At 33.8% G+C, this 17348-nt stretch overlaps 1 protein-coding gene across 1 annotated transcript; it reads right to left on the minus strand.

Moving 5' to 3' along the window:
- Positions 1-5401: 5401 nt before the first annotated feature.
- On the minus strand, positions 5402-7826 carry LOC120771357 (farnesol dehydrogenase-like). Its single transcript, XM_040099311.1, has 3 exons — positions 6765-7826; positions 6559-6699; positions 5402-5854 (listed from the first exon to the last, which is right to left on the minus strand). The coding sequence occupies exons 1-3, from the start codon at positions 7332-7334 to the stop codon at positions 5813-5815; spliced, it is 753 nt and encodes a 250-aa protein (XP_039955245.1). The 5' UTR covers positions 7335-7826; the 3' UTR covers positions 5402-5812.
- Positions 7827-17348: the final 9522 nt, after the last annotated feature.

A 17348-nucleotide genomic window follows, 5' to 3' on the forward strand; every position in this document is an offset into this window, starting at 1 on the left:
TCCCAGTTCGATTATTACTACGTATACTAAAAACATGGGTAATGAAAGGTCGCAAGGAGACTCAGACTGTATCTTTATCAAATGGATCGGGCTCTAAGACAGCACAGAGTTCTTTGAATACTAATCGGATACTCAGACAAACTTTTACGGCCAGTCATCTGAAGCGAAGCAAATTAAAGCTACATAAATTTTATCCCTGTGACGCTGAGAGAATCTTTCCATTACTATACGTACACATTTTTAATTGTCAAGAAAGTGGACTAGGTACAGAAGACAGCTAACTACATGTATTATTGGTTTGAGAATGGAAATTATTAGACATCTGTGTTTGGAACCGGAGATGAAAATGGAAACAGAGTTAATTGAAAATCCAGAAGATCACCACAATATATATACAAATATTTTCATAATCTGCTTCTAATACCGTTTCTGCATTCTCAAGGAGACACATTTAATCTCAAAAGTTACCATATATCGACTTGAGACTGTTGAGGTAGACACAAGAAAGTAAAATAATAGATAAAAAATAAGAAACGCCGACAGAGAGTTGTAAAATGAGCGTTATATAGAAATCGAAAAAGACATCGTGGAAATTTCGAAAGATTAACACGTAAGGACAGATAGAAACCGAGAGAGATCGGATGAATATGCATAAAGAACAAAAACACATCGTGAAAATTTCGAAAGGATAACTTCCAGGGTTTGAAGACTTCTGATTGTACTTAACACCCTAAGGTTCTGATCAAAGTGTTTGCACATTACTTGCTTTCTTACGACCATACTTCAACTCAAAGTATTCTAAGATCAGTCTCTCATATCTCAAACAACTACGTATCAACTAAATATGTTGTCCAAGCACTATATCCCAGGAAAGAAGTCCGAAGCATTTCGAACTTCATCTCACAATTTATTTTATTTTAGTTATTTTCAAATGTTGACAGACACAAAAGCCAAGCTGGCTTTTGTTTAACACCCAACTGTACATAGCAAACTTCTTTCATCGCCATCGAAAGTCGAACGTCGCCGGCAGCATTGCCAATATCACGAATTGTCGAACTCGTGACGCCACAAACTGAAGATAGTGTGCACAAAACAAAATGCCAACGATCACACACAGCGTAAGCGGGACGCGGTGTGAATGTGGGTGGACGCATTGGTGACACCGTTCTACCAATAATCAATTTCCGTGATTGGATTACATTCGGCTACTTCCGACATGTGGCTTGGCAACGAAAATGTTGCAAACGCAAACCCAAACGCAAGCTGCGCTGGTAGAAGTGAAGGGATGGGGAGGAGAGCTTATGGATACCAATGACGGTCGCACTTATACACGCACATACATACAGCGTTACATTGCGCTTCTTGCAGAAGCTCACACACACATACATATGTACATGGAGACCCGGTTAGTTTTTGGCCATATTGTTGACTCACTTGGGAGACATACGATGCCATTTCGTGCCATTGACGACATGCCAGTTATGCCATTGTTTTAACTCGCTGTTGTTGTTACTGCTGCTGCTGTTGTTGTTGTTGTTGGTATGTGTCCCAACGTTCGCATGTCTTTTCGCATCCTGCAGAAACCAAAGAGCGCCAACTACTGGTAGACCAGCTGAAAACATGATCATGTTCCTGGCTACGGCAACAATAAACATACAAAAACAGAAAGTGATAACAACAACAATGTCAACTGCCGAAGTAGTTGTTGTTGCTCCTGGCGACGTGTTTTGCCGTTGAGCGTCGGGATAGAATCCCTTACCAACAACAAAAGGAACAATAAGGAAAACAACAAAAAAAATCCTACAACAAAACCAACAAATACAGCAAATATTACAACAACAACATGAACGATTACGACAACAAAAACAAAAAATTACAATAACACAACATCAATTCCAACAACAGAGAAGTATGACGACAACAACAACGATTGCAACAACAATACCTACAATTACAACAGCAAAAAAAAAGAATTTTACAACAACCAAAATCAACGAAACGAAAATTGTTACAACTACAACAACAACGCCACGCTTGCGACAAGTATCAATAAAGCAACAACAACAACAACGATAGCAACACCAACTACGCGTCACTGGCAAAATACTGGCGACGTGAAATGTTACACAATGTAGATTTCAGTGCCAAAGGAGGTCAAAAATCCCACCGACATGCATGACTTAGCAAACGCCACTGTATTGGTCGCCATTCATTGAGCCCCGAAGGCTGCGTGCGTGTGTAGCAGCCATCTTATGCACACTAACACAGGCAAGCGTTGTGAACATGTGGTTTTATTGGCGTCTGCTGCTGTGTGTATGTGTGTGTGTATACATATTTGTGTGTGTGTGTATTTGGATAATAAGATTATCGGAAACAAATGATGAAAATAGCGTTGATGCGATTTTTGGCATTCGAAATGGCAATCAAGGAAATGCAGCAGCCAAAGCGCAAAGGTTTTTTGTCAAAATGCTATAAAAACATGCCATGGCGAATCAAAGCCACCTAAAAACGCTGGTGCGACTTTAAATTTCACAATTGTTGTTGGTTGCAAATAGTTATTGTGCTGGAGCAATTTAAAAATTGCTTGGGATTAGGCAAGAAAGCACAGTGGTGGGAAAATAAACTAACCATTTATTCAAAAAAAAATTTAATTAAAAACTTTTTAAAAAACCTTTAGTAAATTTATTTAATAAAATGATTAAAAATATAACAAATATTTATACTTAAAAAAATTTATAATAATAAAATATTGTAAGATAAGCAACAATAATAAAATTGTGACGAATCAAAAAAACTTCAAAAAAATTAAAAATTTTGAGTTTTCTAATAAAACGGAAAATTATTATTTTTTTTGCTCGAAAATAAAATTTCAGAAGTTTCAAAATCCATAGTTTTTAAATGAAATTTTTATATTAAAATCCGAGGATTTTAATTTTATATTTGAAAATAGCACATAAATATTTTAAAATAAGTAAACATTAAAAAATATAAAAAGTTTAAAAAAATAAAAACAAAATAAATTTTATAAAGAACAAGAAAATCTGAAAATATTGATTTTTTTAACGAAAAATAGGTTAGCATTTTTTAATGTTCCAAATTAAAATTGAAATATTCGGATTTGAAAATAAATTACAAAAATTTCATTTCATAATTTTAAAATTAAATTAAAAGTTTTTTTTGTTAATGTAATAAAAATTAAAAAATAATAAAAATATAAAAATAACAAAAAAAAACATGAAAAGATGAAAACATGATAGCAAACAAATTTTTATAAAATTATGACAAAACAAAAAAATCTGCAAAAACCACAAATGTTGATTTTTTTAAACGGAATATGGGTTATAATTTTTCACTATTAAAAAATAGAATTAAAATTTTCAGATTTGAAAATGAAAGTACAAAAGCTTCAAACTTTATAATTTTAAAATTATATTTGAAAATCTTAAATAAATGTTGGAGTTAAAATGACAAATATATTATAATAAAAATGTAATGGCTTTTTATTTTTTTTTTTACAAAAATCCAATTACTTCTTTGGAATTTTTTCGTTTTTTTATTTTTAATTTTGCTTATTTTCAATATTAGTAAATTTAATTAAATTATAAAATATGCGAAAACTATATTTATGAACCAAAAATAATATTTTATCTATATGTATTTAGATTCATAATGTATATACAATTATAATTATATGTATATAAAATAATTTTATTATTTTTAACTATAAACAAATTTTCTCACAATTTATTAGGGAAGGTAAATCATAAAAAAGTTATCAGAGCTGATACAAGAATAAAAAAAATGTTTTAGAAAAAAAAACTTTGTTCATAGAAAAGAATTTAATATTAAAAAACATGAAATAAATTGTAAATATTTGGTAGCAGAAAAAGTATTTTCGTATTTACAGTCAAACTTCAACTCATTTTTTTATATTTATAGAAATAAATAAATAAACAAATGTGTACCATTTTGGTCGACCACTTTTCGCCATTTTTAAACTAACGACATTATGCCTTCAGTGTAAGTCTTTGATCGGTGAAATCGAAATTTCAAGAACGGAAGCTTTCTTTTAAAACACTTAAAATTTCTAATCAAACAAAAATAATTATTTTTTTTTAGCTCTTTAAACGTTTTTTTAAGAATACTATTTTCGGATTAAGGGAATTTTGAAAAATTCGATTTTTTTCATATATTTAAAGCTTAGACCCTTAAGAACATATCCTCTAAAGGATTTTTAAAAATTAAAATTATTTTAAGAGCTACTCTACTACTACTACTTTAGTGACGCAGTACCTAGCCTGGTTCGGCTGTGTCGAATTTTTTAAACGCGTTTTTCTCGAAACTACTTTTTTCCACACGGTACCGGCATTATCTAAAGTTCTGTGCAGCCGATTTACTTGAAATTTTGTGTGAACCTTCTTTATATAATCCTTTATCGTTCCTACCAGCATCGTGTCAAAATTTTTGTTTTAAATATTTTAAAAAAATTCAGGAATTTAAAAAAAAAACGTAAAAAATGATTTTTATTTTCAGGCAGTCGCCATTTTTCAACAAGAAATTTTTTTGAAATGGGGACTATAACAGCATTCTTACGGATTAAGAATTTCTTTTGATTTTTTTTTTCAGACCACCAGGAGAGTCAGGATGCGCCATTTTCTCTCCCCCTCTGTCTCTCCCCCCTCTAATTAATTCTGTATTCTTAAGATATCAATAAAAACATCATAAAAAAATGGATAGTAAAAATATTAATTGCCTTTTTTTAAGACACTTTAAAAATTACCTGAAATTCATGCTTCTAGAGAAGAATACCCCCTTAAATTTTTAGACTTTATTAGAAATTCTGCCAGAACTCTTTTTTATTAATTTATTAATTTTTATTTTAAAAAATTTATTATTTTAAAATTTGTTCTTGTAAAATATATATATTTTTATATTATGCTAACAAAAACTCAGAGTATATAACTTATAAGAATTATTCTGTCCTCTCAACCATAATCAATATAATATATTCTGTAATATATAATTTCAGTAATTATTTACCTGTACTCATTAATTTTACCGCCCCTGTATTTAAGCAAATAGCTCAAAAACTTCTGAAATAACGCTACATTTATATCTAATCTACGAAAAATAACATTAATTTAATAAATCTACTATTATATGATCTGAACTCCAGTCTGCTAGCCTGTAATCTCTTAATTTTTGCCACCAGTGTATATATTGCTATTAAAAAATCTAATTTAATTTACAAACAAACTTACGCTTAAAGTGCGCTCTTAGCTTAGTCGTTGCACTTTAACACTCCTTATCACTTTCAGATATGGCAACCCTTATCTCAGAAAAGCAAGTATAATTTTTATTTCAAAAAATTTTATATTTATTTATACATAATTCACCTGTAAACAATTTTTTCTAATGGCAGCTCTTATCGCATTTAACCAAAACAATCTGGTTTTAATATTAAGTATGTAATTATTACTCATTTGCCAAAAACTTTGATCGTCCGCTCTCTCTTTCTCTCTTTTCTCTCTCTATGTTTTAATTCCGGTTGTTCTGCCTTTGTTCTCTCCCTCTTGTATATGTATATATGCTCTCTCAACGCTCTTCATATTTATCAACACAATAAATTTCTGCTGTATCATTCTCTCTTTCATATTTGATTTTTACTTGTACTCAAAGATTTTTATTTTTAATATAAACAAGCATATACAATTGTTATCATTTTTATAGAGCGCCACGCTCACATGAACTACATAATTGTATCACTATGTACTCAATTTTTCAAATAGTAGAGCTTATTTGAGTGCATTTTTTATACTGACTCGCCCAGAGGTTTTATAGTCAGCTCATGGATCTGCAGAGAAATTTTTTTTAATTAATATTTTTTAATAAAAAAATTAAATTAAATTAATTAATTTTTAAAAAAATTAAAAAATATAATTTTTAAAATAAAAAAATTTAACTATATATACATATGTGTTTTATAAAAATAATTCTAAAAAATATTTTTTTGTAAATTGAAAATTATAAAAATTTGATTTTAAATTTTTTTGTTTTAAAAATGTTTAAGTTTTGAAAATTTAGAATTTATGCATTTGGTAAAACTTTTACAAAAATTATGTTTTTTCAATTTTAAGAAATTTAAAAGTTCAAAAAAATATTTTTGAAAAAAGTTCTGAATATACATACATATAATTTTCTAAATAAAAAATTTAATTATAAAAATGTGTATTTTATGATTGTAATTATATATTTTTTCTGTAAACTGAAAATTAGTAAAAAATTTTTAAAATTTTTGTTTCATTTTTGTTTAATTTTTGTTTTAGAAACTTTTTTTTAGAATCCCAAAATTTTTACAAAAATCATGTTATTCCAAATTTAAGAAATTAAAAAGTTCAAAAAAAAATATTTTTAAAAAAAGTTGTGAAAAAGTCTCAACTCTACTGCTCATAAAAATTTTGATTTTTTTTTAATTATTATTAAACTATTAAAAATATTAAAAACTAAAAAACAAAAACGTAAATTCAAAAAAAAGTTTTGAAAAAATTTTCAACTCACCTGCACATGCGGGCGTGTTTGCAGACAATATATCAATGCATCAGCCACATCTTCAGGCTTAAGCAACGGTAAACCGGTTTTGTCTTCCGGTAGCAGATGTGCTGGCAAAATCTCTGTAAGCACGCCGCCAGGACTTATACTCTGCAAATAACAAAATACTCATAAGATCGCACAAATCTCCCGATCTACTTTCCAAAACAACTCACCGTTACTTTCACCTTCGTGTTGTATTTCAAGAATTCTTGTCGATAAACCTCCGTCATAGCGGTCACAGCATATTTCGAAGATGGATATAGATTCCACGATAAGCCCGGCACATTTGAAAAGCTATGCCCCGCAATACTGTTAATCAAGAAAACATGTCCATCGCCACCATGTTCGCGCATCGCACGAAAAGCTTCGCGTGTACAATATGCCACCGCCAACACATTCGTATCGATCGTATCACGTAAATCGCTTGAGTTACCCTCACTCACCAAATCACTGCCGCGCATTATGCCCGCATTGTTCACCAGCACCGCCACCGGTCCAAATTCCGACTCGATCCGCTTGAAGGCATCCACAATTTCCTGCTCCTTACGCACATCACATTGTATGGCATGTAGCCGTTGACCGGCTTCGGGTTTCAGCGTTTCGCGTAAAGCTTCAATGCGTTCCTTACGTCGCGCTAATCCCACCACCAGCATACCATTATCGGCGAGGTACGTCGCACAGGCCGCACCAATGCCCGAACTGGCGCCCGTCACCACAGCTACACGTCCCAGCCAGCGCTCCATCTTCACTTGGGTTTATACACGACGAGTGTCGACACAGTTGTAATCTTTCGAATTGCTAAATGCAGTTCGGTATGCGCTGAGAAGCTTCTGCTTCTTGACGAAAATTAAAAGTCGTCGAACTCTGCAGCTTAATTTATAATGGTGTGCTCTTTATAGGCGCTCCCAAGTAAATATTTTGGCATACAATGCATAAAATGATAAAGCCGCAGATAAATTGGGCGTCGCCAGATTAAGGCATGTGTAACAAGTTAGCGTAAAAATATACCGAGATAAATATGTATTGCCTGATTCGTATATACGTATAGATATTGCACAGTAAAAAAGAAGGCGATTCAACTAGTAAATACTGAAGAATTTTAGGTAATTATACAAATTCGGAGTTAGTGCTCATTTTTGCAGCGAGTTTCAATTAAAGATACCGTTATTTACATATATGCTATCTTCTATTTTATCACTGATAGCACTTATATTAATTTTTTATTAATTATTGATTTTTTTTATTATTTAACTGACATTACATTATTATATTTTAGATATATTGCATAGGAAAAATATTTATTTGCACGAAAAAATAATAATTTTAAACTAAAATTCAGTTGTATTTTCGTTGTAACAGCTCAATTAGCTTAGAAAATTTGGTTCTTAATTGAGTCACTCCTTTTGCTGTTCCGACACGCTCAATTAAGCTTACAAAATGACAAGCAATTTATAAAAGTGTGCTTTACCCATAACATCTGTTTTAAAGTGAGTAAACTCCCAACTTGTAAGACAATTAAATGTTTTATACAAATTATAGAAAGACAAAATTTAATTCAATAACTTAATTCGGAAAGATGCGAATAACTCTTTCCAGCTTTAAATTAAACTTGAAGTACTAAAAATTTGAAAACATTACTTAATTAAGCCAATTAACTAATTGTCTAGAACAATATAATTGACTCAATTACCGAATTGCTTAAAATAATATAACTGACTCAATTGGCTAATTATCTAAAACAATTTAATCGACTCGATTAACTAATTGTTTAAAATATTATAATTGACTCAATTAGCTAATTATCCGAAACAATTTAATAGACTCAATTAAGACACACTCTGTTGAGCAATGAAAGCAGATGGCAGGACGGTTATTTTTTCTTATTAAATAAAACTCACTATAATTTTCTACTAATTCAGTTGCAATTACGCAATAATTGACTTTGAAGTGTATTAGTAACAGAAATCGAAAAATTATTCAAGTTTTCTATTGACAACTCCAATTATTATTTACAGCTTTAAAAGTACACATAAATAGTAGTCTCAAAATAGTTCCTAATTGACTCAATTAAGTAATAATTATTTAGTATAATTTACTAAATTAAAGCACTCACGCAGATCTCGAAACAACTATTTTTTCTTCTTTGAATAAAATTCACTTTAATTTTTTGCTAATTCAGTTGCAATTGCAATTTGACTTTTGAAACAATTATTTATGTGTACTTTTAAAGTTGCAAATAAATATTAGAGTTGTCAATAGAAAACTTGAATAATTTTTCGATTTCTGTTGTAATATGCACTAATTTATTATGAAATATATTTGCGATCGAAATGGAAAAAATATTAAAATTTTCGCATTGTAAATCCAATAATTATTTTCAGTTTAAAAAGTACACTTAAATAAGTGTTTCATAATTTAGTCAATTAATAATATAATTTTCTCAATTAAAGCATTAACTAATTATCTAAGATAATATAACTGACTCAATTAAAACTTGCTTATGACCTATGACCGAATACTTTTCCTATTAACTAAAATTCATAGTAATTTTTCGCTAATGAAGTTGTAATTATGCACTAATTGACTATGTATCGTATTAACTAAGCGCTAACTGACTTTTAGGTCTTAAAAATTTTTCATAAAAAATTTTACAGTATAAGAATTTTATACTTAGTTTATAATTAAACCTCACTCGACCATTAAGTAACTCAATTTAGCGCTATCTTTTATTTATACGTAATACACCCGGTTTATTTATATTAACAATGGCATTTTCTTGATCTGCCTTTTGCCCTCAAACTAATCCATATGCACTTACTAAATATAAACAGGTAATCAATATATATATATATACATATACATATCTTTATATAGCATGCAGGTTTGGTTAAGATAACATCCAAAATTATGCCAATTCGCTCGACCGTGCTCTGAGCACCAAATTTGAAGAGTATTATTTTCAATATGTAGATATATGTATACACATACTATACATATATACACAGTTTATAAATATTACTGTGTATATGTATATCTAATACAAATTTTTTTAACAGTCATCATCGCTTTTGTTTGTTTATATGCAAAATTAATTTGAGCGATTGTTATATATAGATACATACATACATATATGCCTATGTAGTACTCATATAACTGACAACTCACGAGCATTAGTCGCTCTCTCATTCTGCATTAAACTAAAGATGACAAGCAGTTTTCACATTTGACTCACTCATATAAAATTCTTTTTTATTTGTCTTATCGTCGAATTCTAACAGAAAAAGATACTACTCAAGTACTGATAGAAGCACAATTTCATAACAATCCGGTTATATTTAGACTTTCTCGAAAGGTCGCTGTTAAGGCATATGCTTTCTTTGTTTTATACATATGTATATGTATACATAGATACATATAACCAATTTGAGGGTTTATTAAAGAATAATATGTTTTTGAAATCGCTGGTAAACAATTTACGAAATGTTGTATTTAGTGTTTTCAAATCTAAAATAATACAAAATCCTATATTTGAAATATCAGTAGTATGACAGCGTTGTGTAGTAGTGATCAGATTTTTTATCATTTTTACTAGCCACCTTCCATTGACCGCTAGTATGTAAACATTTTACAAGATTTTCGTTAACTTAAACTTTATAATTTGAAAATTTTTTGTAGAAAAGTAAGTTTTTGAAAAATCAGTTGTATGTCGGCATTGTGTTGAAGACAACCGATTCAGTTGATTTTTATCAACCACCTTCCACTTATCGGTGGTAAGCAATTTACGACACTTTGTAATCAGCGCTTTCAAATCTAAAATGCTATCATACAAAATCCTATTTTTGTAACATCAGTTGTATGGCAGCTTTGTGTTATAGATGTCCGATTTTGACAATTTTTTCTGTAAACCTTTAGCTAATCGTCAGTAAATGGCACAAGAAATTTTGCTCTAATTGGCTTCTAACTTGACAATTTAGTATAGAAAAATATGTTTTTGAACATCAGTTGCAAGGCAGCTTTGTTTTGTAGGGATCCGATTTTAATGAAATTGACTACCCATCTTCAACTTAGAATTAATAACTATTTTACAAAATTGTGTCGTTGTAGCTTTTAAACCAGAGTCGCTATTTATGTTTTTGTCTTCCAATTTTGATGATTTTAACTATCTTGTTACTGTGTATTACAAAATTTCATATACTTAGCTTCTTATTTCAATTAGTTGAATATAAAAACAATTTATTTGAAAGATCGGTTGTATGGGCGTTATATGTAATATATATCCGATTTTCATGATCATATATTTTCATATTCATTTATAGACTAGCAAGTACGGGGCTGCTATATATATTCTGGCCTAGGCAACACTAAGTGTTGCCAGGTGCAATCTGACATTTCCATTGGAAAGTTTGACATTTTTTAGCATAACATCACTCAGAACGTTTTGTCATTTAATCGTGAATTGTTTTATTTACAGGGAATTAAAAAATTCATCTCGGCCAAAAAATGGAATTAACTCGTGAACATTTTCGTGCGATCATTTTTCACAACTTTCGACGTGGATTATCACGACAAGAGTGCATCGATGAACTAAAATCTTTGCATGGCTATGAAGCACCATCCTATAGCATTGTGAAAAACTAGTACAACAAATTCAATCGTGGCCGACGCTCGCTCAAAGACGAATTACGTGAAGGTCGTCCAAAAACAGCCGTTGTGCCAGAAAACATCGATTCCGTACGTGAACTGATAATGCAAGACCGTCATGTAACATACCTTCAGATAGAGGCATGCCTATGCACTTCTCACACCAGCATACATTCGATATTGCATGAACACCTGGCCGTAAAAAAGGTTTGTTCTCGTTGGATCCCGCACAATTTGACAATCGCTCAAACAAAGGCTCGTGTGGATTGGTGTAAAGAAATGCTGAAAAAAGACAATCGCGATGCTTCAAAAGACGTTTATAAGATCGTCACAGGTGACGAATCATGGATCTATACGTATGAGCCCGAAACAAAACAGCAATCGACCGTGTGGGTCTTCCAAGACAAGCCAAATCCAACGAAAGTTGTTCGTGGAAGAAGCACTTCGAAGCAAATGGTCGCCAGTTTCTTCAACAAAACTGGTCATGTGGCGACTGTTCCGCTTGAGCAACGTAGAACGGTCAATTCTGAGTGGTACACCACCATTTGTTTGCTTGAAGTCTTCGGAGAAATTCGAAAAACGAACAAGAGAAGACGAATCATTGTGCACCATGACAATACGAGCTCTCACATATCGGCTCAAACCAGTGCCTTTTTGACCGGCCAAAACGTCGAATTGATGGGTCATCCGTCATACAGCCCTGACTTGGCACCCAATGACTTCTTTTTATTCTCACACATCAAGAAAATAATGCGCGGTCAACGATTTTCGTCGCCAAAAGATGCTGTTGAAGCATTCAAAAACCATGTTTGGAGGTGTCTCAATCGGAGTGGAAAAAGTGCTTCGAAAATTGTTTTGAGCGCATGCAAAAGTGTATAAATCTTGATGGAGAATATTTTGAAAAACAATAAAACCATTTTCGTTGATAAATATTCCTATTTTCATTATTAGGCCAAAAATATACATAGCAGCCCGTGTTCTGAAAAATTTCTACTCCGTAGTTTACTAATTTACGGAGTTAAGTTTCTATTTCCGAATTATATTTGTATAAGGACTCTTTGTAATATATATTCGAATTTAATCATTTGCTATTTTCATATTTTGTACTAAAAATTGATTTATAATATAAAGTTTGTTTTTTACCGCAATCGTTGTAACCGGCATTTATAACAAAGAAAATTTAAATATTGAAACCATTGCAGTTCTTAATCGAAACCAAAACCGAAGCCAAAATTTTGCTGTGTCATTCAATGATTTAGTCAAAAACAGACGTCTTACTAAGCAATCTACGCTTGTCATAAATAACTACTTAATTAATACATATCATGCATATCTCTGTTCATGCTACAACAGTTGCGCTAATCACGTTCCAATTTCAGTTCAATCAAGTAGCGTATGTGCGCTGAACTACAAAGTCATACTAGATGGTATGCAGTAAAAAATCTATGAAAATTCCACACAACCTTAATTAAAAAGTCGAATATGTCGAGAAGTATTAATGATAGCGATTTTAACTTTGAACATTTTTTGTAGCAAATAAACTTTCTATCTATATAAGTTCTATCGATATAAGTTTGTCCTATACATTTTTTCTATAGCTCTTGTCATTTACGAGATACATACAAAAAAATGCGAATTTTGTGGAAAAATCATGTTTAGAGCTCCGTACTACCTCGCCGATGTGAGTTTTGACTTTGTCGCCTGGGCACTTTTGTAGAGTGTTCAATTGTGAGGAATATGTGTCTAAAGTCAAAGCGATGCCATAAAATGCCTCTGAGCTACTATAGAAATTTAAAGATAAAAAATCACGATTGTCCTGTGTTTTCTATGGAAAATTTTTACATGCCTTGGTCCAGTCCTTAATGTTAATATAAAGGGCTCAAATTTTCAGGGATTTTTTCTTAGGGTCTTTCCAAGGAAATTTCATGAATAGTTCAAAAAAAAAACGCGCTAATGTACATATATGGAATTGCAAGTTAAAGTTTGTTTTCTTCGACAGATATTATGAAATATTTATCTTATTTCGAAGTACGCAAGAGTCTGCACCGATTTGGGCCTGTGTTTGTAATATTTACCAAGTCATGCTATATTACATACATACATATATCAATAATATAAACACCACGCGTACTTATCATGATATCACTGCATAGATATAGACAAGAATACAAATTAAATGAATATGATTATTCTCTTTTTAATAAATAAATATTACATATATGTATATATTTTTGTAGTCGCTGCGTGCTTCATAAACAAGATATTCTAGTATATACTTACATAGGGTACAGTGCAAAGTATAAAGCTTCCCGCTTGTTGACTTAGAAGCAGTCAGTTACTGCGGCTATGATTTACAATAAATAAATAATAATCAAAACACACCAACACAGTGAAAATGTTATTTACGTACAAAGCGAAAACGTTATTGCCGCTATTAAGAAAAAGCTTTTATTTAAGTTTTAAAATTATACAAATTTTTTTCAATTAAAAAATTAGTGAACTTACAAAATCCATACCGAAAAGTGACTTTTTGAGGTTTATTTCTAATTTTTTTGACTTTCTTTTTCTTTTTTGTCTTGACTTTCTGCATAATTAAGTTATAAACTGCTATCTTTTAAAATGGATCAAACTGTACACATTGTGCTGAATTTCATTTAAATGCGTTCAGCAGTTTAGGAGCTTATCCCGGACAAAACGTGCCACATAAATTTTAGATAAATAATTTTTTATTTGGTGCCCTGAAAAATAGTTTCAACACCGCTAAGATACTCACTATAATATGAACTCTTAATTGTAACGGGAAAGTCATCTGCTTTTGATTTTTTCTTCTTTGGGCCAATGTGTCAACATCTAGTTAACAGGCATTTGTCAGTTAAGTTCGGACTAACTTAATCCAGACTGGCTTTATCGGTCAAGAACCTTATTTTTTAACCTGAACTTAACTGGCCGATAACTGTCAACCAGACATTGAGAAGACAACGGCCTAAGAAGGGAAACTCTAAAGCGGAGGATTTTCCGCTACCAGATATTCATAAAACCGACCTGAGAGTTGTCTAAGAACCTATTTCTCAGAGTACCAAGCGAAAAAAAATAGTTTGTTGACCCACTCTAATTTGTATGCATTTCTTTCAAAAGCGAATTAATAAGCTCTAGAAATGTATACTTTTATTTTGAAAAATATTTTATTCTTTCGCAAAAATAGTTCTAACGCTTATTGATTCTCTATAGATTAATTGATTATATATAGGTTTATCTATTATCTATCGGTCTATCGATTCTCTATCAATTTATCGATTTTTAATTTTAATTTAAAAAGTCTGTTTTAGTTACTGTTTAGTTACAGTGATGGTCATGTTCGTAATCCATTTCTATCGATTCTTCTTCCATACTGGCGTAAACACCGCTTACGCGATTATAGCCGAGCTAACAACAGCGTTTCTTCTTTTCGCTACGTGGAGCCAATTGGATATTCCAAGCGAAGACAGGTCCTTCTCCACTTGGTCCTTCCAACGGAGTGGAGGTCTTCCTCTTCCTCTGCGTCGAATACTTTCAGAGCTGGAGTGCTTTCGTCCATTCGGACAACATGACCTAGCCAGCGTAGCCGCTGTCTTTTAATTCGCTGAACAATGTCAGTGTTGTCATATATCTCATACAGATCATCGTTCCATCGAATGTGATATTCGCCGTGGCCAACGCGCAAAGGACCATAAATCTTTCGCAGAACGTTTCTCTCGAAAACTCGCAACGTCGAATCATCAATTGTTGTCATCGTCCAAGCCTCTGCACCATATAGCAGGACGGGAATTATGAGTGACTTATTTAGTTTGGTTTTTGTTCGTCGAGAGAGGACTTTGCTTCTCAATTTCCTACTCAGTCCGAAGTAACACCTGTTGGCAAGAGTTATCCTGCGTTGGATTTCCAAGCTGACATTGTTGATGGTGTTTACGCTGGTTCCAAGATAGACGAAATTATCTACGACTTCAAAGTTATGACTGTCAACAGTGACGTGAGAGCTAAGTCGCTAGTGCGATGACTGTTTATTTGTTTGATCCTGATCCTGACGGAGCTTTCGGTGTTGCTCAGCGTCAGTTTACACAGCCGTGTTAGTTTGGCGGGGATACCAAATTCAGACATCGCGGCATAAAGGCAGCTCCTTTTCGTGCTGTCGAAAGAAGCCTTGAAACCGACGAAGAGGTGGTGTGTCGATTCTCTTTCACGGGTCTTTTCCAAGATTTGGCCCATGGTGAATATCTGGTTGGTTGTTGATTTCCACATATAAAGCCACACTTATAAGGTCCAATCAGTTTGTTGACGGTGGGCTTTAATTTTTCACACAATACGCTCGATAGAACCTTATACGCGATGTTGAGGAGGCTTATCCCACGGTAGTTGGCGCAGATTGTGGGGCTCCCTTTTTATGGATTGGGCATAGCACACTTAAATTCCAATCGTTGGGGATGCTTTTTTCCGACCATATTTTACAAAGAAGCTGATGCATGCTCCTTATCAGTTCTTCGCCGCCGTGTTTGAATTGCTCGACCGGCTATCCATAGGCCCCCGCCGCTTTGTTGATCTTCAGGCGGGTAATTGCTATTCGAACTTCTGCATAGTCGGGCAATGGAACGTCTGCTCCATCGTCATCGATTGGGGAATCGGGTTCGCCTTCTCCTGGCGTTGTGTGTTCACTGCCATTCAGCAGGCTGGAGAAGTGTTCCCTCCATAATTTAAGTATGCTCTGGGCATCGGTGACTAGATCACCTTTGGGGGTTCTACAGGAGTATGCTCCGGTTTTGAAACCTTCTGTAAGCCGCCGCATTTTTTCGTAGAATTTTCGAGCATTACCCCTGTCGGCCAGCTTATCAAGCTCTCCGTACTCACGCATTTCGGCCTCTTTCTTTTTCTGTCTGCAAATGCGTCTCGCTTCCCTTTTCAACTCTCGGTATCTATGCCATCCCGCACGTGTAGTGGTCGATCGTAACGTTGCAAGGTAGGCAGCCTGTTTTCTCTCCGCTGCGACACGGCACTCCTCGTCGCACCAGCTGTTCTTTTGCACTTTCCGAAAACCAATGGCTTCGGTTGCAACTGTATGTAAGGAGTTTGAAATGCCGTCCCGCAGTTCCCTTATACCGAGTTGTTGACGAGTGCTCTCAGAGTGCAAGAGTGCAAGCCGAGTAGAAAATCGTTCGGCTGTCTGTTGTGATTGCAGCTTCTCGACGTTGAACCTACCTTGTGTTTGTTGACGTCCGTTCTTTGCTGCACAGAGGCGGGTGCGAATCTTGGCTGCAACAATAAAGTGGTCCGAGTCGATGTTAGGACCTCAGAGCGTACGCAAGTCTAGAAGACTGGAGACGTGTCTTCCGTCTATCACAACATGACCGATCTGGTTGGTGGTTTTTCGATCCGAAGAAAACCAGGTAGCTTGATGTATTTTCTTGTGCTGTAATCTAGTACCACAGGTAACCATATTTCGGGCCCCGGCGAAGTCGATCAGCCTCAACCCATTTGGGGATGTTTCGTCGTGGAGGCTGAATTTACCGACCGTAGTGCTAAAGATACCTTCTTTGCCCACCCTGGCATTAAAGTCGCCAAGCACGATTTTGATATCGTGGCGGGGGCAGCTCTCATAGGTGCGCTCCAGGCGCTCATAGAAGGAATCTTTGGTCACATCGTCCTTGGGGCGTGGTCGCAAATCAGCGACATGTTGAAAAACTCCGCTTTGATGCGGATTATGGCTAGACGTTCATTCACCGGAGTGAATGATAATACTCGGCGACGGAGTCTCTCTCCCACCACGAATCCCACACCAAACTTGCGCTCCTTTATATGACCACTGTAGTAAATGCCACAAGGACCTACTCGTTTCAGTCCTTGTCCCGTCCATCGCATTTCTTGGACGGCGGTGATGTCAGCCTTTATTTTCACCAGGACATCAACCAGCTGGGCAGCGGCACCTTCCCAAATAAGGTACCGGACATTCCAGGTGTATGCCCTCAATTCGTAGTCCTTATTTCGTTTGCCAAGGTCGTCATCAAAAGGGGGGTCACTCATCCGAGGCTTGTTGTCCCTTTCATTGGCGGTGTTTTTTTTACGTGGCGGGTCCCAAACCCAGCGCACAA

Source organism: Bactrocera tryoni, chromosome 3, assembly GCF_016617805.1.
Source record: "Bactrocera tryoni isolate S06 chromosome 3, CSIRO_BtryS06_freeze2, whole genome shotgun sequence".
Classification (NCBI taxonomy): Eukaryota; Metazoa; Arthropoda; class Insecta; order Diptera; family Tephritidae; genus Bactrocera; species Bactrocera tryoni.